Source organism: Nicotiana sylvestris, chromosome 7 (genome assembly GCF_000393655.2).
Source record: "Nicotiana sylvestris chromosome 7, ASM39365v2, whole genome shotgun sequence".
NCBI lineage: Eukaryota > Viridiplantae > Streptophyta > Magnoliopsida > Solanales > Solanaceae > Nicotiana > Nicotiana sylvestris.
The window spans coordinates 157,588,626-157,609,452 of NC_091063.1; the positions used below are offsets into that span (position 1 = coordinate 157,588,626).

Genomic DNA, 20,827 nt, shown 5'->3' on the forward strand with positions numbered 1-20,827 from the left:
GAATCAATCAGAAAATGACACATGGGCAGAACATTAAATGGAAAAGACTACTGAGGCGTTAATACTGTCATAAGCATTAACTGTGGCAAAAATTCCTTTTTTATGAAGATCCACTTCCCAATTATTTAATTGATAAATAAATGGAAAGTGGGGGGACTATCTGTATTGGGAAAAAACTGAGTTTATATTAAAGATGATGTGGCATGACACGTGGTTTAGTTAAATGGTCAAAGCGCAACAATTGACTAAGAGGCACGGATGGAGACAACCACGGGAAGAAGAATTTAAATAGGCACGAGACAAAGTATAGATACGAGTCTCGTACCAATTTAAATTATTTACAGCCAACGGATTAGAAGGCATTAAAGACAAAGATCTGATGACAGAAAGGAGTCCAAATTCATTATTAAATACTTGATACGTTAGAAAATTGGTATTTAATAGGAATGATTGTATAACGGCTTATTTAATGTCATTTATTACTCATAATTATATCATTAAAGCTGAGGCTTCATTCCTTTACCTAGAATTATCTATAAAAGGAAGAAGGATCATCATTTGTAAGGATACGGAATACTATTGAGAATTCATTGAAATACAAAACTATCTGCTGTTTTACCATCATTCTTAAAAGTATTTTATTTTTGTCTCTTGATTATCAGTAACCCGAATTTCTTTTTAGCTTTGACCAAAGGCTCAAATTTTTGGTTAAACACTTCTACAGTTTGCTTATGAAAATATCAAAGTTTCTATATATATGCTCCTATTCCAGTATCATATCTTTGTTTCAGAATATATACGTGTTAGTTCATATGATAATGATTATTGAGGATAACAAGCTTTGCTACTATCTTCATTGTATCGACAAAATTTTGACGAAATGCTTGTGCTAGTTCAGTTTCTTCTAACCTAGCCTGCAATAAAAGGCAGAGCTAGAGTTAGAGTGCCGGGAGCAGGTTCGGTTGAAATATGTATTTATTTTAAAAAATTTATTGAATATGTATAAATTATTAATTTAGAATCCAATAACTTCAAATATTAAAATTCCGAACCTATAAACTTAAAATTCTAGCTCCGCCTCTATCTACAATCACTACTTACGTGCTAATTACCTCATTTTTTGTGGAGGGAGACCATCGTTCTTGTCTAAAGATTGTATAACATTTACGTAGACGCCAACTAAATCTTAGAGTTTTTCATACTTTTCATATGCACTTGCCAGTTTCCCACATTCTAGACGAGCATTAGGAGATGTTTAGGGGAGAAATTTAAAAATAGCTAGATTTATAACTGGTCGTTCAAAAATAGTCCAATTTCAAAAGCAATTTGAAATTTAGCCACTTTTCATATAAAGATAAATCTGAGCGAAAACACTGTTCAAAACCCGAAAAATACGCCAGTATATTATACTGGAGTTCCAACATAAGTATGCTTGAACTCCAACATATTATACTGGAGTTCCAGGATAAGTATGCTGGAACTCGAGTTCCAGCATAAGTACACTAAAACTCCAACATAATATACTGGAGTTCCAGCAAGTATAATTGTCCAGTATAATATACTGGAGTTTGGAGCACCGGTGCTCCAGTCTCCAATATATTATACTGGAGTCAGCAAAGTATACCGGTCCATCATAATATGCTGGAGTTCATACACAGGTGCACCGAACTCTAGTATATTATGCTGGATCGGTCTCTGTTGCAGCAAAATAGTGGTTATTTTTCATTGACTTCGTAAACGCTGGTTATTTTTGAATGACCAATCCGAAAACTGGCTATACCGTGCTATCTTTACGATGTTTAGGTCAAGTAAAGCATACTTACAAAAAGTTAAAAAGTTCTTTCTATTTTCTTCTTGGAACATATGAAGATGTCACAGTTAGAACTTAGAAGTTTGAACTCAGCAGGAGAAGATTGGATATAATGAACAAGCAATCTATGATCAGCAATACTTAAAATCAGAACATGGAAACCTCAATGATAATATTATTTAGTGAGATGGAGTGAGTACCAATGAACACCCAAACAATAAAAACATAGGATCAATTCAATCTTTTTGAAGGAGCTATTCTGTGTAGAACTTAGACCAACTAGCTTATTACAACTGACTGAAAGAATGCTAACCTCAACAAGAGCTTTAAATAATCCATCAAAATTTACCCACTTAAGGTCAAAGCCTTAAATGGTAGCCTATGAAACTCTATCCAAAAATCAAAATCCAAGAATGAATCAGGACATAACGAACCTTTACTATTTTCATTTTTCTTCTCTTTCCTAGAATGAACTCTATTCTACTGCGACTGTATAGGGAGTTACCCTACCTAGGACGATGTATTGATGTTAATGAAATAGAACTATTCAAGTTGTAGATTTGTAAGATTGTCCTAACAAGTTTCCGAAAAGATTGCCAATCACCTCCACCACGCTTAATTCTTGATGTAGTTTATTTGGTCATGCAAAATAGTATAGTGATGCGAAGCATATGAAGAAGTCAGTAAGAAGAAGACCCACAGCATCAAAAACAAACTTTGGAGCAAATAAACCCCATACCTGCAAGAAGATGTATGCGGTCAGTTGCAATAGCATAGTCCAACTAATGTCCCGGGAAGAAAAAAAGAGAAAACAAAGTACACTCATACACGTCTTTCAATTCAGAATTAAAAAAGAATAGCATGTTGTGACTTGGTACAACTATTAGGTCAGTAAAATTAATAATATTCAGGTCATTTTGTTAGCATTTTATAGTTTTTACAACGAAGAGAAGAAAAGGGGTACAAAGAAGTGCAAAAGCCATAGTGAAGTAATGGTTTGTGGTATATGGTAGTTGGTTAAAGTTCAATCTTTTTGAAAGAAAACACTATTCTCATATGGAAACAAAAGGAAAGGGACAAGCAAATTTAATATGGAGGGAATATTGCCCAGCGTTAAATGGCACTTTCTACATTTCAGGAATACATAGGTGAAAAAGTATAAGATAAAGTACATAATATAAGGTCTTTTCATTTCCAATAAGCATGTCATAGCTAGCTAAACTGAGATAATTTGAGAAAGAGGATACATTTTGGGATGACCTAGGAGAAAGTAGAGCTTCAGTTCAGGATAGGAGCACAATAAGATTGAATTATGATACTAATGCCAATGCACAAGGATTAGAGGTACCATCAAGTGCCGCCTTTGAATCGTAACACATATAATTGTAAGTGTCATAGTTGTAGCCATAATAAGTCCGTATGTCAGATAGACCTGAAATGTAATACACAACCTTAGTAACCCTCAAAAACTCTTCAGCAGCAATTCCAAACATCACTCATGATCAAGATCCAGCGTTGATTAGTTTACCTGGCATAACTGAAAGAAAAACAGTTGTTTCCTTTTCTCAGCCTGGACTTCTGGACGTAGGAAAGCAACAAGAAGTGGAAGTCCCATTACTGGAAGAATGTGGGAGAAACCAAATGTATCTATGGTAAGCAGGACAGCTTGACGAAAAAGGTTGAATTCGTCAAACCTGAAAGAAAAAGCATGACACATTTTTATTAGATTTACCATAATCCTGGTTGCTTATGATAGATGAGGACTAAAACTCAACCTTGTTCAATTTTTCTCAACAGGAACAACAACAACAAACCCAGTGTAATCCCACAAGTGGAGTCTGGGGAGGGTAGTGGGTATGCAGCCTTACCCTTACCTTGTGAAGTTAGAGAGGTTGTTTCCAATAGACCCTCGGCTCAGGAGAAGCAACAATTTTTCTCAAGAGAAAGTAAATATATTACATAGATGCATCACTAAGGAAGTGCTGGAATATGTACAAGTGAACAAAAATCAAGAGAATTCCCCTTCTGATCTTGGCGGATACCTTCTTCAAATGTTAAACAACTCCTTCATAGAGAGGAAACTTTCTCAAAATTCCAAGTTGAATAAGATACTTTTGAATTGTAAGGGCAATGAAACAAAAGTTGCAGATCTTGATCCAGATGTCAAGAGTAAACTGCAACAGTATTTTTAGCAATACAAAAGAGAAGATTTTAAAGAACGACAAAACTAGTGCTGGTACAACAAAATGTGCAAAAAATGACTTTTTTTTATCAGTAACTACAACTGTTCAATTTTTGTTAGAACCAAAAATGTCCAATTCAGGGATATTGGCATTACTTTGGACAGACCAAGATGAACACGGGAACCCAACATGGAATTTAATACACACACATTCACAACCCTTAAAAATGAAGAAAACATTTCCTCTTACCCAACAAATGCGGCAGCATAGCGGAGGCCATCAAAGGCACACCTGCAGAAAGATTAAACTCAAACCATTAATGACAAAGAGGAAAGTTCTACAACTGAATGTGATCTACACTTGAAATGCATAGGCTGTAGGAAGGAGTGTTTTTTCCTGATCTGACCGTGATAAGGATCTTACCAGTGTCCAGTGCAGAAAAAAAGACACACAGCTAAAAGGCTCCATTTTGTCACCGGAGAAGAATATGAAATCGAACTTCCCGTACAGTCATTCTTTGCTCTTGGTTCCAATAATATCAACCTAATTATGCACCACCCTGTGAAATGAAACTCTGCTACATTAACAAAGGCGTCAAAAACTAGGACGCAGTGATACTAAAACCACCAAAAGCAAATTAAGGAGAACGAGAACATGAATTAAGAATTTGGAACAAAAAGCCAGTAAGACACATGAAAAAATCTATAGAGGAACATAATTTCTGAGACCTTAGGTAGAATAGGAGTAAGCACCTTGAATTACTGCTGCTAGAGCAATTAGAGGACCTTGTTTCCCAGATAAAATGATTATTGTTGAACTCCATGCTGACAACATGGCAGTTGCTTTAACAATTGTATCTTCCTCCCAACCTGAAGTCTTCTCTTTACCACAAAGTTGAGATATTGTTAATAACAATAATTGCAGAAGACCAAAAACATAGATGATCCGAGGAATCCAATATGCTTTTATGTCCACAATCATCGTGCTCGGGCTGAATAAGTCACCATCAAAAGCCCAAGCCAGAGCTATAAGAGAAGAAGTGAATATGCTTCCAACAACAACATACTTGAATATTCCCTGGCAAGAACTGTAACTGATGCTCTTGTAAAGTATATAAGCTAAAATGGTAAGAGCTAAAAAAGATAAGAAATCAGCAACATAAATCCATAAGTTGGTGGCCTCGTCAATTCCTATAGTCCATGAAGGAAATGACTTCAAAAATAAAGAATTGACAGCCTGCTTTGACTGTCCAAGTTCAATACCAAATCTGAGAAGAGGAACCACCAGAACAAAAAGAAGACCCTGCAGAAAAACAGCAAAAAGCAAACAGAGGGCTGCAAATGAGGTATCTTGGCATTGTTGCAAGAAGGGGAATATGCAAGAGAAGAGACAATGAATAATCAGCATGCATGTCTAAAACAAATTTGCACCATGGAATACCTACTTCAAGAAGCATCTTCTTTTTTACTATTGCATGACGTAATTGAAGCATTCCAGCCGTGGCCAATAGAAAACTTGCCACTTTACCTTCCTCCACTGTAATAGAAGCACAAAATAAAGGCAAACTATTAAATGGAACAAAGGAAAGGGAGTATCATTAGCTGAAAGAAATCTGCATAATGCAGCATTCAACTCAAGGATAAGAGCTTACAGATGAAACTATTTGAAAGAAAACTGAAAGCGCGAATCAGCACAGCAGCATAAGCAAAAATAGACTCAAAAGATATTACAAAATTGCCACCATGAGGAAGATGGAAGCTGCATAGTTTGTCCAATTTCTTGATGGTGAAAATGTGAACAAAAAGAGAGAGCACCAAGATGCAGAAACCAGTGCCCATCATCTTTAGATTGAACTCTGTCCATTTGGAACGAGCAAGTGCAGCAATACTTGACAAGAAATTAGAATAAGCTTCAACTTGCTTCTTCAATTGAGGCAACGATGTAAAACAATGTTCACTTTTACACTTCAATAGAGCTTCCTTGGTATGTAACCAAATATCATGGGCCTGAGCATAGAGGTTTGATACGTGTAACAGATCTTTGTCTGAAAATCCAATCACTGATGAAGCTGAATATACATCAATGTATCTTTTCACCTAAAACAATAAATTCACAAATAAGAGAAAAAAGGCAGATGTAGAAACTAGAGAGTAGAGAAACCTCTATCACACACAGCATTAAAGCTTTGAAACTTATAAAGGAATATTGAACAACTCCACATCATAATGCATAGTTGTGCCTTCAAGCAAATTGCAGGATTAACTCTTTTATTACATCTTCAGAAGTGGAGGCAAACTTTGAAAAGCAGTTTGACCTCATCATAGTTACTGTTTCTCTCTTTCATTGCCTTGCTCAATGAATCTGCGTGCTTGTCCAATCCAGCACGGATCCCACAGCCTTGGAAACCCTAACTTACATTGTTGTGTGTTCCTATTGCAACAGTGACCGGATTTCGTCGCCCATTGTGCCTCGGTCTGGTACCAAATTTTTGAAAATATGGGAAGCAGATCGTCACAGGCCTATTGACTGGGAAATCCAAGTCAATTACCGTCCCCTTCCCCTTGTTCTTGTTTCTTGAATGCCCTTCTTTTTATTAATCACTCAAGCTCGTCAAGGGAGCTTGAAACCTTGGACCTCATTGATAAAGAGAGAGCTCCAGATCTCTGTAATTCTTCGAAAAAAATTGCTTGCCCTCTTTTTCATTAATACGGTCCTTTAAATAGGACTAACTTATTACAAAAGGATAGGAAGCTATACTTTAGGTCTTTTATTACGACTAAATAATAGATGGGGACTTGACCATTTTCCGGTTATGATGGGGTTGCATCAGGGGTTGGCACTCAGCCCTTTTTTGTTTGCTCTGGCGATGGATGTGCCACATCAAGGGGAGGTGCCGTGGTGCATGCTATTTGCAGATGAAATTGTATTGATTGACGAGATGCGAGACGGTGTGAACGCGCAATTAGAGGTATAGAGGCAGACCCTGGGGTCTAAAAACTTCAAGTTGAGCAGGACCAAGACAGAATACTTGGAGTGTAAGTTCAGTGGCGAGACTCAAGGAGGGGAAGGAGAGGTGAGGCTGGACTCACAGGTCATCCCTAGGAGAGGAAGTATTAAGTACCTTGGGTCTATTATTCAGGGGGACGGGGAGATTGATGAAGATATCACACATCGTATTGGGGCGGGATGGATGAAATGGAGACTCGCTTCCGGTGTTTTGTGTGACAAGAAGGTGCCACCGAAACTTAAGGGTAAGTTCTACAGAGTGGTGGTCACACCATAATGTTGTATGGGGCTGAGTGTTGGCCAGTCAGGATCGCTCATGTCCAGAGGATGAATGTAGCAGAGATGAGGATGTTGAGATGGATGTGCGGGCACACCAGGTTAGATAGGATCAGAAATGAAGTTATTCGCAACAAGGTGGGTGTGGCCCCTATTGAGGACAAGATGCGGGAAGCGCGGCTTAGATGGTTTGGTCATGTGAGGAGGAGGAGCACAGAAGCCCCGGTGAGGAGGTGTGAGAGGTTGACATTGGAGGGCCTACAGAGAGGTAGAAGTAGGCCAAAGAAGAGGTGGGGAGAGGTGATTAGGCAAGACATGGCGCAGCTTCAGCTGACCGAGGACATGACCCTTGATAGGATGGTATGGAAGTCGAGGATTAGAGTAGTAGAGTAGGTAGTCTAGAGTGTTCATAACAGTAGTATTGGCATGCAGTTTCGCTTTCTGTTGGTAGTAGGTTTTTATGACTAACCATTGTTTTCTTTCATTGTTGATCACCTTACTATCTTGTTATTTTTATTTTGCTTTTATATGGCTTTTTGGTATTGTCCCTTCCTGCCTATATTTTTATCAATGTGGTGCTTATGCTTTCCTGAGCCGAGGGTCAATTGGAAACAGCCTCTCTATCCTCACAAGGTAGGGGTAAGGTCTGCGTACACACTACCCTCCCTAAACCCCACGGTGTAGGATAATACTGGGTATGTTGTTGTTGTATTACGACTAAAGAACATAACTAAATCTATTAAAGGAAACCTTTAATAATTAAAATACTGACCACGCCTAAGGAAACCTACAGCAATTAAAATGCTGGAACCCTAGAATTAGTGATCCCACCTAGTATAGACACGGCCTACAAAGGCATCTGTAACATAGACCACCTTAATCTCGATTGAACTTCAGGAATAGTGGTTGATAGCAAGCAATTGCACAAAGAGAAGAAAGCAAAACTCACCTGCCATGTATTGATGCAGAGGGCATTGACGTAGTTCTGCATCCACCTTTCTAAACTTGAGAGATTTAGGCCACTTTTGGAGGTAAAGATGTCCAAGTTCCAAGTACCAGCAGCTAATGCATATAGTTCCGGATTAACACGCCCAATGCTGAAAACAAGTCAAATGGTAAGCATCACTCAGACAACCTGGGCTTAAGCAATTTGATAGTCCAACAGTCCACTGCACTATAAATACTTGAAATGAATTTGTAGCAGTAAATGACTACTAGATCCAAAACAGCAGATGATCTTGACCTTAGAGGGTGAAAAGGAGAATGGTATGATGCAATTGAGGTACCAATACCATTCAAGATTCTTAAGGATGAAAAAACTCAATATTCTGGAGCTGTTTTCCAGAAGTAGGACAAATTTTCAGAGAGGAAAATTAAAACAATAGGCGAAACTGGAATGAGATTGTCCTAACCTTTTTTTAGAAACTCCTATCGGTATCTCCTCATGAGGTGACCATATAAAGCAAGAAGACACGAAAATACTTATTAACTAGCACGTAGAAATTCACTAGGTGTGAAAGTTCCCAAGAAATCTTTTTAATCAAATATGGTATGCCAGAAAACATACGAAAATAACAGGCTACAAGTAGATGAATCATTCCTTGCGACGAATTCTAAGAATATAACCCGTCAAACCAAGTGCAGCTGAGAATAGTTGCAAGTTGAATATATACATAAATATAACTCTCCATGTTATTATCTCACATAAATATTGAGTGAGCTCTTACACTGCACCTTCCAAAAGGATAGGGAATGCCAAGCAGAGCAGATACTGTTGCGGCAAAGTCAAGCTGTAAGCAAAGAAAGCTCAGTGCAATTTGTAAAGATAAACATAGCTCATGACTGGCGAGTTCAAGCATCCGAGCACAAGTTATCTGACCTGCTCAATGGAGCTAGTGCATATCGTCCTTTTCTCCTGAAATAAAGATTAGAAGCAATCAATACCATAAGTGGATGCATGATAAAACAAGTGGATTAGGTTTGAAAAGGTTGAGCTCAGAAAATGTTGCATTAAGTTCATTTCAAAAAGATCAAAAATGAAACTGACCAATCACACTGACATGAATCCTCAAAAACTTTTAAAAAGCATTATCTTACAAGCGAAGGACATACAATTCTTGTCTTCAACTGAAAGATAGACATGTTATCAATGATGTATCGTAATCCAATTGGAGCTCCCGAGATCACAGACCAAATGATCAAAAGTAAGAAATACTAACCCAGCCTACTCCTGCATGCTTACACCAATCTCTAAAATCTATCAGAATTGTGTACTTGCTTTGGAAAGAAAAGTAGTGTAGTTGCTACATCAACTGCGGAAGCAGAATATAGAGCTATGGTCCACGGTATCTGTGAACTTTGATTACTAAAATTATTAGAGGAGTTGAGAGTCTAAAAAGCAAACTTTCTTTATATTGTGACAACAAGGCTTCCATCAGCATAGCTCATAATCCAGTCCAGCTTGACCGAACAAAGCATGTTGATGCTTCATCAAAGAAAAAGTTAGAGTGGCATCTTGAGCTTGTTTCATGTGTGATCAGAAAAGCTAGCGCTGATGCGTTTACCAAGAGTCTCAACAAACGGACTTCTCATGCACTGGTTTACAAGTTGAGCATGTGCGACATCATTGCACCAATATGAGGGGGAGTGATGATGGCTTAATTATTAAGAAAGATTTGATTTTATTTTGATTGATTGTAATTTATTTCCCCTTCTCAAAATCTTCACTAGTTAGAAAAGCCACAACGATGTAAAGGAAGTGACAGTATTTAAAGCTCAAATCCACCAAAAGACTTGGACTACTAAGTAAAAGAGGATGGTAAATGTAGCAGATTCCACATGCCAATAATCTTTTCTTTCTTTCTTTCTTTCTTTTTCTTTTTTTTTGGATAAAGTTCCACATGCCTATACTCGTTACTCCAATTAACTCTTTTTGTGATAACCTCCAATTAACTTCACTTTTAGTAAAAACTCAAAGGAAAATATTGGAAGGATGTGGTAAACAATGATTTTAATATAACAATCAAATGAAAGACCAAGGCATATTACCATGTATTCTCATACTAGATTTAGGTAGAAAAATGTGGGTTAAAAATAATAATCCAGTGTAAAATATATCAAATCTCAGGGGAAACAAAAGTTACATAAGCCAAAGATAGCAAATAATTTGTACTGAAAGCATATCATACCATGTCAAGTCGACAAGACGAGCTATCAGTTTCAGATGGTAATGAAGATGGATGCTTTTGCAAACTTAAAGCAAATAATGACGTTTCAACCTGCATAACATGTTCTTCAGCATAACAAGGTCACAACAGTTTATCTTCTTTAGGAAACTTGGAAGATATGTCACCTCCTCTGGAGCACCTCCACCATGATCACCATTGATGGTTTGCCCATGATCACCCATCACAAGAAGCAAAGTATTTTCATGCAACCCTCCAGGTCCACTTTGGCTTTCCAGGACATCAACAACTTTCTGGAGTCAGTGGCAAATCAATTACCACTCTTTAGAAAAGAAGGAGTGGAGGGTGGGGGTGGAAGGTGGAAGTCAGGTGGGCAGGCGGCGCAATTTATTAAGCCTTCAATAATGCATAAGTCCATAAAATATCCAACATTAAATTAACAAGAACATATATCAGACTGAAGTCTTATGTCTCATGCCTAAGCAAATCAAACTTTTGGATAGGTAAAAATACTATGTCTATATCCACATTCGCGAGCTTTTATTTTTTAAGTGAATAAATTCATCCAAGAAGAAGATGTGTCCCCAACAAGTAATTTGCAATAGACAGATGAGCTTTTTATTAATCGAAGCAGACAAAAGATGAGTCTTTTAAGGACAAGATTTCTCCAACAAAAGAGGCTGCCATGACTATATAAAAAACCAGAGATATTTCAGCTCCTTTAACAAAGTAGAACCAAAGAAAAACAACTTATCCCAAACACAAACCAAGGCCAAAAAGCTAAATATATTTGGAAATTCTGTTAGAACCTTCTAATTATTGCTCCATAGTATAGCAAACATAACCCTCTTCAGTAGCTTTACTGCCATCAAAACCTTAAAATCTGTATAAAATCATTTAAAACCCAAAGAAAACAATATTCTCCAATGACATTTAACAACCAGCAGCACAATCTTCTGGCAAATGAATTAGCATGATATTCACTTAGGCTTTTCCACATTATACGCCATCTAGAGGAGGAGCTGTTTATATCAGCCATCAGTGTTCACCTACCATGGAGGCATGAACCTTAAAGGCTTTTATTTTGTCCTAGAAATCATGGGATATACAACCAGTAGAAAGCAATCAATGAGAAATTGAAACAGAAAACAAGTTCCTATCACCAGTGATAGTTGAAAGGCAATCATGATTTTTTGATAGGAAAAATAAATAAAGGCTTTAAGGATGTTAATATGCAGAAGAATAGGTGATGTAGCATTTTCTTTTGACCTACAATTTTTATTGAGATTTTCTCTCCTTATATTAAAATGGCATTTTTAACGAGGACAGTGCTAAGTTCAGAAATATTACCTCCAAAATCCCATTGTACTGGTCCAATTTTTCTATCATTTCAGTAGAATCAACACCAAATATATGTCCAGCATGATCCTAGAGATTTAAACAAATACAACAGTCAAACTAACTTGATTATCTGGATAAGATAGAGGACTAACTTCTGAGGAATATCTATCATTATGAAAATATAAACAACAGCGAAAAGTATACAAGCACACAGCTATGATAAAATATTAGCAAGCATTGCAGGAAACAAAAAAGATAGCCATAGAATGAGAAAATAAAGAAATTAATCTTCAGAATATTCCATTCCGCTATCAACCTTTTAAGCAGAGCTCCAGCATATGACATCAATTTTCATATCAACAGTTCTGTATGTTTCTACTAATTAGCTCCAATAAGTTCTGTTGTGTAAACAATTGTTATGATTTTTCAGAATTCGAAAGAACTCTCCCAAGATGCTGGATCTCTTGTTTAGCTCTTGATCCAATCTAATCAAACATAGTTCAAACTAATCTGCTCCTGTTTTACAGTTTGAAATTCCCAACACTACCTTAACCAACGGCATCCCTTTTTTCCTTCTTCAAATTGAATATCACTTTAAATTGTTCTGATTAACACACACACAAAAAAAAAAAAAAAATAGAACGGGACAAGTCCAGCAAAGGGATTACTCGCCTTGACCTGCAATCTAATTATCTAGCAATTTATAGTTTGGGCTCCAAAGCTCTCTAATGCATTCCAGTTTTGTCAATGATACACTTATATGGAGTTATGGACGAAGAATCCAAACAAGTGCATCTTTTAGTAATAGTTGACATAGAAAATGAAACACATTGGTTCAAAATATACTAATCAGTGAGCAAGTGAATATTTCCATTCTGAAGGATTAATGCAACATAAGACATACCACACCAAGAAAATGTGCTATAAGTACATCCCAATCTTCTTTATACAAGTAAGGAAACAAGTGCTCAATGCAGCCATTATCTACCTGGTAAAGAAACAACATGGAAAATTCAGCAAGAAAAATAATTGTTGAGCAGAAGACACTATACTCAAGTCATTTGAACACTATCAATTCTCAGTAAGCATTTCTCGAGAAAAAGAAACTTATATCTTCAACAGTGATAGCAAAATAAATACCGTGTCGAGGTCTTTAACATTAAATGAAGGGAATGGGTGAGATATATTAAAATGATGAGGAAACAGTTGAACCCATGTGTCATCCCCCATCATCACAACTCGCTTGCCATTCTTAGCCATCTACAAGTAGGTTTTAGGAACAAGGTGGAAGGTAATTAGCATAACTATTAAATGGTTTAACCTTCCAAGACAACAATGATTTACAGGAAAACATTATCTTTCTTACCTGATATATCAAATTATCTTCAGCTATAGCTGGTGCACCAAAGCTATTACCGACATCAACAAAAGTTGGAAGCCCACCAGTTGTTAATCCCTGCAATCATAGAAAGCCTTCGTTACATCATTGATTTAAGAGAATTGAGTTTGTAGACATGCATACCGATCTACATGTTAAAAGTCCATATTTTGAATATCTCTTACAACTAATAAAGCACTGAGGGGTCGTTTGGTTTGCCTTCCTTATACGTTACTTCATGTATAAACATGTAGAAAATCCAGCATAACTTATTACAATGTTTGGTTGGTGTTTTGATCTCCATATAAAATCTTGCACAACTTATACAATGTTTGGTTACTGTTTTGATTTCCATATAAAATCTTGCACAAATACAACGTTTGGTTAAGTTTTTTTTCTTTTTTATACCCCTATAAAATAATACTTGTATACAATAATGAGGAAATCTTTGTATTATTTAACGCGGGATAGAATGTGGAATAAGAATACGTGTATTAAATAATGCATGGATTAAAATATCAAATGACAAAAATACCCTTTCATTTTATGCTTAAAATCTCTTTCCTTTTTCTAACTACTGCTCTCTGTCTATGCATTTTGGATTTCTTACTCAACAGTTGAAGTCATTTCCATAAATAACATCACAGAAATACTTCAACATGAACATACTTCAGCTCAACATCCAAGGAGAAAAAACTCAATATTCGAAGTTCTCGATATATAACTCAACTCAAGATCTATCGTGTAGTAAATGAAACAAACTCTAGATAATTTTAGACAACTTATTGTTCATAACACGAGAAAAAAATAACAAATATCAGTTCCCATGGGAAAAGATATGTGGTTCAACACAAGCCATCAATTGTTGAAAGAGATGGATGTAATTACTCTAGAATTGCCTTGATATTTACTTCACAGTATCTATTTTAAATTATACAATGTGTATGAATTTTTAATACAACAAACTAAACATCCAAAAATAATTAATCCCTGCATAGTAATCTCTGCATAACTAATCACTGCATAACTTAATTCCTGCATAACTAATCACTGCATAACTTAATTTCTTAATTCCTGCATAACTAATCTCTGCATAACTTAATCCGTGCATAACTTAACATGCTCAACTAATCCCTGCATTAGTTATCGCCGAACCAAACAACCCCTGAGTTGTCTTAACTGATGATGCGTCAGATGATGAATAACAGGGGTCAGTTTTCTAACTCATGTTTTAAATGATTATAACATCTAAAACACAAATAGTGTTCTTAATCATGTCTTACAAACAAGAATTGAGCTAAATAGGTTTTATCACATAAAAGAAACAGAACGGTCTTCTTTCATTTGGATAAGTAAAGACACAGAAGGGCGAGTTTCGCACGGTTCCTTGAAATGCAGTTCTTTTGATCCCTACTGATTGCATCAGGACTCCATCATTCCAGAAGCCTATCAATTAGTGTCACAGAAACACTGAGAAGGCAAAGATCAAATCACTAACACTCTTATCTTATAGCTGAGTGGAAAAAAAAACTAATAGTAATAATAAATAATGGTGACGTTGACAAAGATAATAATAACATCTTTTTAATAACTATAATGGCAACAAGAAAATAGCTATTTTAACAACAATAGCAATGATCAAAGAAGATTGAGCAAATAAGAATACATGCACAATGAAATAAATTATTATTCATGTTAGCATTGTGAAGCCTAGAAAATTTCATTCCTATAAAGCAATAAAAAAAAAAAAAATTGATGAAGTAAGTGATTTCAAAAAAAAGGCATCAAGCAGAGGCAGTGAGTACAAGATAGTATAAAAGCAATATTTTTTTTGATGAAGTAAGTGCTTTTTTATCTTTAAATACTTGCATCTGGGAGAACACAAGCACATAGGTAATGGCTATATGCCAAATGGTTATCACAAAAGCAGTATGTGACATTGTTCAATGGCTTTGCTGTTGCAGCCTTTTTAGTATAAACAAGACGTGACAACAGAAGCAAAAATGAAGTTAATTAAAATTAAAGTCTTCCAATTAACATGCAAAGCATTGGATTTACCTTTAGGCGTTGCAAACTGGTTGTTGGTGGATCAGCAATAGCTTTAAAGATCTTAGCAGATGAACCTGGCCGAGATGCCAACTTGTGCAAAACCTGCAATCTGTCCATCCATGGCTTTTTCTCTAAAGGACAAATACAACATGTGCCACAGTCATCAGGAAATGAAAATGCAGATACACCCTCATTATATTATGAATGAACTAAGTATACCAAGTACTCACCTTCAAAAAAGGTACTCGGAGCAACAAAGTCATACCTGTCACCAGATTGCACAAATCACCACGAATTTGCAGTTTGCGTAACTATTAAATAAATTAAATAAATAATAGCAGGTATTTTCTTTCATCATCATCACACATGCCTTTATCAATACATAGTTAAGAAAAGTGGAAATCGTAAAAGTTTCTGAAACATCCTGAAAAAGGGAAAGAATGACAACTGAGACAAAGAAGAATACCTGAGTGCGTCAAGAACAAGGATGACAAGGCGACCCACGGCTGGTTTCGTCCAACACCCTTTAGAATGGTTAACCATTTTATCGTCTTGAGGAGGAGAGAAGCAAGGAGATTGTTGAATTTCAGAGCAGTGGCTATATTGTGAAAGTTCAGTGCGAGTAAGGAGGAAGCCTCTGGTAAATACCAGAATAGCCAATCCATGTAGTATGAGTATCCCAAGGAACACCATGAAAACCCATCTCCGTTTTCCCAAATTCTCACTTTTCCACCATACCCAAGATGCAGCACCACTCTTCGACATTGTAAATAGGGGCACAGTCTGATCAAATTTTTAGCAGCAATTATGGATCTGCATCAAGCGTGACACTAATGAAAATTTAAGAACTTCAATTTTTTATATTCCGGCTATTATCTCATGTGTGTTTTGGTTTTAAATTTCAAAAAAAAAAAACAGCAAAATATGGCTCGATTTCGATTTCTCTGTAAAACAAATCCGCTCAAAAATAGATGATAACATAAGATGAAATGAAGGAATACCTCGGACGGATTCGATGACCTCGAACGCTACGGACCAAAAAACTAGCCGAACCATACAACCTCGAACGAAACGCTGGAAGCGGGTGCTCTATTTTTCTCCTGATGGAACCATAGCAGTAAAGTCACATTCAACAGACAAGAAGCTCAGACAAGTAAGAGCAATATATGCAAAATACACATTGACCCTAAACTAATTACATTCTCTATCCATTTGAAAACTAGTTACACTATATATATGTATCCAATTAAAACTAATTACCCAGCCTACATATGCATCTCACTTTTTTTTTTACCTATTTGGCTTCATGGCTGGATTTTACTTGGCTTGGCTTGGATTGAATTGGCTTGCGTAATTTAATTTAATTTGATTTGGTTTGGTTTGTCGTTGTCTTAATTTTAGTAGCTTAGTTTGGCTTTATTTGGTTGGAAGGGCTAGCATTAATAAAAAAAAAGTAAAGAAAAAACTTTATGGGTAGAGGCGAGTAAATAACTTGTTGTGAGCGGGTATTTGCACAAGAACTCCAACAAGTAATTACTCCTATGAAATTGAGACAAAGATAACAGATGTATCGGGTCACTAATACAAGGGAATGAGGTGATTGACGAGTATGTCACACACTGTATTGTGGCGGAATGGATGAAAAGGAGGCTCGCTTCCAGTGTTATGTGTGATAAGAATGTGCCACCAAAACTTAAAGAAAAGTTTTATAGAGCGGTGGCCATAACGACTATATTGTATGGAGCGGAGTATTAGTTAGTCAAGAACTTCCATGTCCAGAAGATGAAGGTGGCTGAAATGAGAATGTTGAGATGGATGTGCGGGCATACCAGGTTAGATAGAATTAGAAATGAAGTTATCCGCGACAAGGTGGACGTGGCTCCAGTACAGGACAAGATGCGGGAGGCGGGACTTAGATGGTTCGGCCATGTGAAAAGGAGAGGCACAGATGCACCTATCAAGAGGTGTGAGAGGTTGGCATTGGACAGCCAACGAAGACGTAGAGGTAGGCCGAATAAGTATTAGAGAGAGGTGATTAGACGACATATAGCGTTGCTCCAGCTTACTGAGGACATGATCATGGATAGGAATGTGTGGAGGTTGAGTATAAAGATCAAAGATTAGGTAGCCCAGCATTGTCTGTGTTTGTAGCAATAGCTTTGATACATCACTTGGTGTCTTTTGTGTATTTCCGTATCCATAAACTTCTGTTATTACTTGTTACTGTCTTTGTTTTAGTTTTCTATTTGCATTCCCTTACTGTTAGTTTCGCTTCGGTGTCAGATTTGGTTTGCTTGTATGGCCCTTTTGTTTATCTGGAGCCGAAAGTCTACCTGAAACAACCTCTCTACCTTCTTAAAGGTAGGGGTAAGGACCGCGTACACTCTACTCTCCCTAGACCTCATTTGTGGGACTATACTGGGTATGTTATTGTTGTTGTATAGCATATGTATCTAGATAATGGGTTATAATTTGTGTGTGTGTGTGTATATATATATATATATCTTACACACTTTTCGGCTATTGTTTTGAGAACAATTATACAATATCATTTTCTTGTCTTGGTGTACTTGGGAGATGTGGAGCCGACGGCGACGAAGGGAATGAAAAGGAATGACAAAGAGAGAGAGTTAAAAAGAAAGGAGAGGAGTGAATGGTTTTAGTTTTATGATCCTATCTTTTTTTTTATACATCATAAATTTACTTTTACACATAAAAGATCCATCTTTTATACATAAGAGATTTACAAAGGATACTTTCTTAATTTTATCATTGTAAATGGCAATGAAAATCCATTTCCTCGAACAAAATTTAGGTCTGAAGTTAATTTCAAAGTTTCCGACACAATAGTCTGAATTTTGAAAATTGTTATAAAATAAAGACTGTAAAGTAAAGACAAGTATAGAGAGAAACTTTATATTATTCGAATTCAAACTGATGTACATAATGAACTGAAATCTTTTCTATTTATAGAAGAAAGAAAGTTGTTGTGTAAGTTGCTACTATACCAGATATGGATAATCTTCTACTGAGAGCAATGTTTATCCATAACGGAGTACTGAAAGGATAAGCTTATTATACCCGATATGGATAATCTTCTATCGGGGGTAATGTTTATCCATAACTGGGTACTGAAAGGATAAGCTTATTATACCCGGTATGGATAATCTTCTACCGGAGGTAATGTTTATCCATAACTGGGTACTGAAAGAATAAGCTTATTATACTCGGTATGGATAATCTTCTACCGGGAGTAATATTTATCCATAACCGGGTACCGAAGTGATAAGCTTCTTCAGGAAGCTTATTTCCAATAGAGTACTAAATAAATAAACATATTTACGGCGAAGTCCCATATGGATAAAGAAGTTTATCCATAATATAACATAATATTATATTATGTTATGTACTAAATATATGTACTCTTCTTCAAGAAGCTTATTTACAACGGAGTACTAAATGAACATTCATAATATAATATATTTATAACATTCCCCCTTGGATGTTCATTAAAAGATAATGTGCCTCATTAAAACCTTATTAGGAAAAACTACGTGGGAAAAAATCTCAGTGAAGGAAAAAGAGTACACATATTTAGTAAGACGCATTGCTAGGTGCCTCATTAAAAACCTTATAAGGAAAACCCCATGGGAAAAAACCTTAGTAAGGGAAAAAGAGTGCATCGCGTATTTTACTCCCCCTGATGAAAACCTTGTTTCAAATATTTGAGTCTCCGCATTCCAATCTTGTATACCATCTTCTCAAAAGTTGAAGTTGGCAAAGATTTAGTGAATAAATCTGCTGGATTATCACTTGAACGGATTTGTTGCACATCAATGTCACCACTTTTCTGAAGATCGTGTGTGTAGAATAATTTTGGTGAAATGTGCTTCGTTCTATCTCCTTTTATAAATCCTCCCTTCAATTGGGCTATGCATGCAGCATTGTCTTCGTATAAAATTGTGGGTCTTTTCTCACATTCCAAACCACATTTTTCTCGAATAAAATGAATTATTGATCTCAACCATACGCATTCCCTACTTGCTTCATGAATAGCTATTATCTCAGCGTGATTTGAAGAAGTAGCAACAATAGATTGCTTTGTGGAGCGCCATGATATGATAGTACCTCCATATGTAAATACGTAGCCGGTTTGAGATCGAGCTTTATGGGGATCAGATAAATAACCTGCATCTGCATAACCAACAAGGTCTGCACTATCTTTGTTAGCATAAAACAAACCCATATCAAGAGTTCCCTTTAAATATCGCAATATATGCTTAATCCCGTTCCAATGTCTCCGTGTAGGAGAAGAACTATATCTTGCTAGTAAATTAACAGAAAATGCTATGTCAGGCCTTGTAGCATTAGCAAGATACATTAGTGCACCAATTGCACTGAGATAGGGTACTTCGGGACCAAGGAGTTCCTCGTCCTCTTCTGGAGGTCGGAACAAATCCTTATTCACTTCAAGTGATCGAACAACCATTGGTGTACTCAATGGGTGCGCTTTGTCCATGTAAAAGCGTTTTAAGACCCTTTCTGTATAGGCAGATTGATGGATAAAGATCCCGTCTGCTAAATGTTCAATTTGCAGACCAAGACAAAGTTTTGTCTTTCCAAGATCTTTCATCTCAAATTCTTTCTTAAGATATTCAATTGCCTTTTGGAGCTCTTCTGGAGTTCCAACAAGATTTATGTCATCAACATAAACAGCAAGTATAACAAATTCTGATGTCATTTTCTTTATAAAAATACATGGACAAATAACATCATTTATGTAACCTTCTTTCAGCAAATATTCACTAAGGCGATTATACCACATGCGCCCAGATTGCTTTAAACCGTACAAAGATCTTTGTAATCTGATTGAATACATTTCCTGAGATTTTGCTTCAGGCATTTTAAATCCTTCAGGGATTTTCATATAAATTTCATTATCAAGTGAACCGTACAGATAAGCTGTAACTACATCCATTAGATGTATTTCAAGCTTTTCATGTAGTGCTAAACTGATGAGATATCGAAATGTTATGGCATCCATAACAGGTGAATATGTTTCATCAAAATCGACTCCAGGTCGTTGTGAGAATCCTTGTGCAACAAGGCGAGCTTTGTATCTTTCAACTTCATTTTTATCATTCCTTTTTCGCACAAAAACCCATTTATGACCAACTGGTTTTATACCAGCAGGTGTTTGGACTACTGGTCCAAAGACCTCTCTTTTAGCAAGTGACTTCAATTCCGATTGAATTGCCTCTTGCCATTTTGGCCAATCAGATCTTTGTCGACATTCTTCGACAGATCGAGGTTCAAGATCCTCACTATCTTGCATAATATTAAGTGCAACATTATATGCAAAAATATTATCCACCACTATTTCAGATCGATTTAAATTAATCCCACCACCGATCGAACTTATTAAAAGTTCCTCACTCACATGAGCTTCGAGTTCATTGATTTCTTCAGGAATCTCATAACTAATCAGATTTTGGGTCTCTTCAGGAGATCCCTTCATAGTATCGTTTTGATCATTTGTCGATTTTCTTTTTCGAGGATTTCGATCCTTAGAACCCAAAGGCCTACCACGCTTCAGGCG

At 36.4% G+C, this 20,827-nt stretch overlaps 1 protein-coding gene across 4 annotated transcripts; it reads right to left on the bottom strand.

Annotated features, from left to right (window-relative positions):
- Positions 1-1,967: 1,967 nt before the first annotated feature.
- LOC104235656 (uncharacterized) lies at positions 1,968-16,434 on the bottom strand. 4 transcript variants are annotated; one of them, XM_070150459.1, is made up of 22 exons: positions 16,230-16,434; positions 15,695-16,041; positions 15,459-15,493; positions 15,238-15,359; positions 14,561-14,649; positions 13,168-13,257; positions 12,942-13,061; positions 12,706-12,789; positions 11,811-11,888; positions 10,628-10,753; positions 10,464-10,553; positions 9,155-9,190; positions 9,010-9,065; positions 8,225-8,372; positions 5,645-6,089; positions 5,438-5,529; positions 4,746-5,295; positions 4,417-4,552; positions 4,243-4,284; positions 3,339-3,504; positions 3,159-3,242; positions 1,968-2,549 (listed from the first exon to the last, which is right to left on the bottom strand). In XM_070150459.1, the coding sequence occupies exons 5-22, from the start codon at positions 14,600-14,602 to the stop codon at positions 2,451-2,453; spliced, it is 2,484 nt and encodes an 827-aa protein (XP_070006560.1). In that variant the 5' UTR covers positions 14,603-14,649; positions 15,238-15,359; positions 15,459-15,493; positions 15,695-16,041; positions 16,230-16,434; the 3' UTR covers positions 1,968-2,450. The 4 variants fall into 4 exon arrangements, with proteins under 4 accessions (XP_070006560.1, XP_070006559.1, XP_009787768.1 ...); XM_070150458.1 differs by lacking the exon at positions 14,561-14,649 and having other exon boundaries at positions 15,695-16,011; positions 16,230-16,418; XM_009789466.2 differs by lacking the exon at positions 14,561-14,649 and having other exon boundaries at positions 16,230-16,418.
- Between the last annotated feature and the right edge of the window lie 4,393 nt (positions 16,435-20,827).

What these genes read in the sequence shown, in the direction of transcription:
- LOC104235656 (XM_070150458.1), bottom strand. Translation starts at nt 15,993, where the DNA reads ATGTCGAAGAGTGGTGCTGCATCTTGGGTATGGTGGAAAAGTGAGAAT. An exon ending in AGTACAATGGGATTTTGGAG is followed by an intron (nt 10,754 to 11,810) that starts GTAATATTTCTG and finishes CACTGACTCCAG; the next exon opens with AAAGTTGTTGATGTCCTGGA. An exon ending in AAAAGAAGATGCTTCTTGAA is followed by an intron (nt 5,296 to 5,437) that starts GTAGGTATTCCA and finishes GTTTTTCTGCAG; the next exon opens with GGTCTTCTTTTTGTTCTGGT.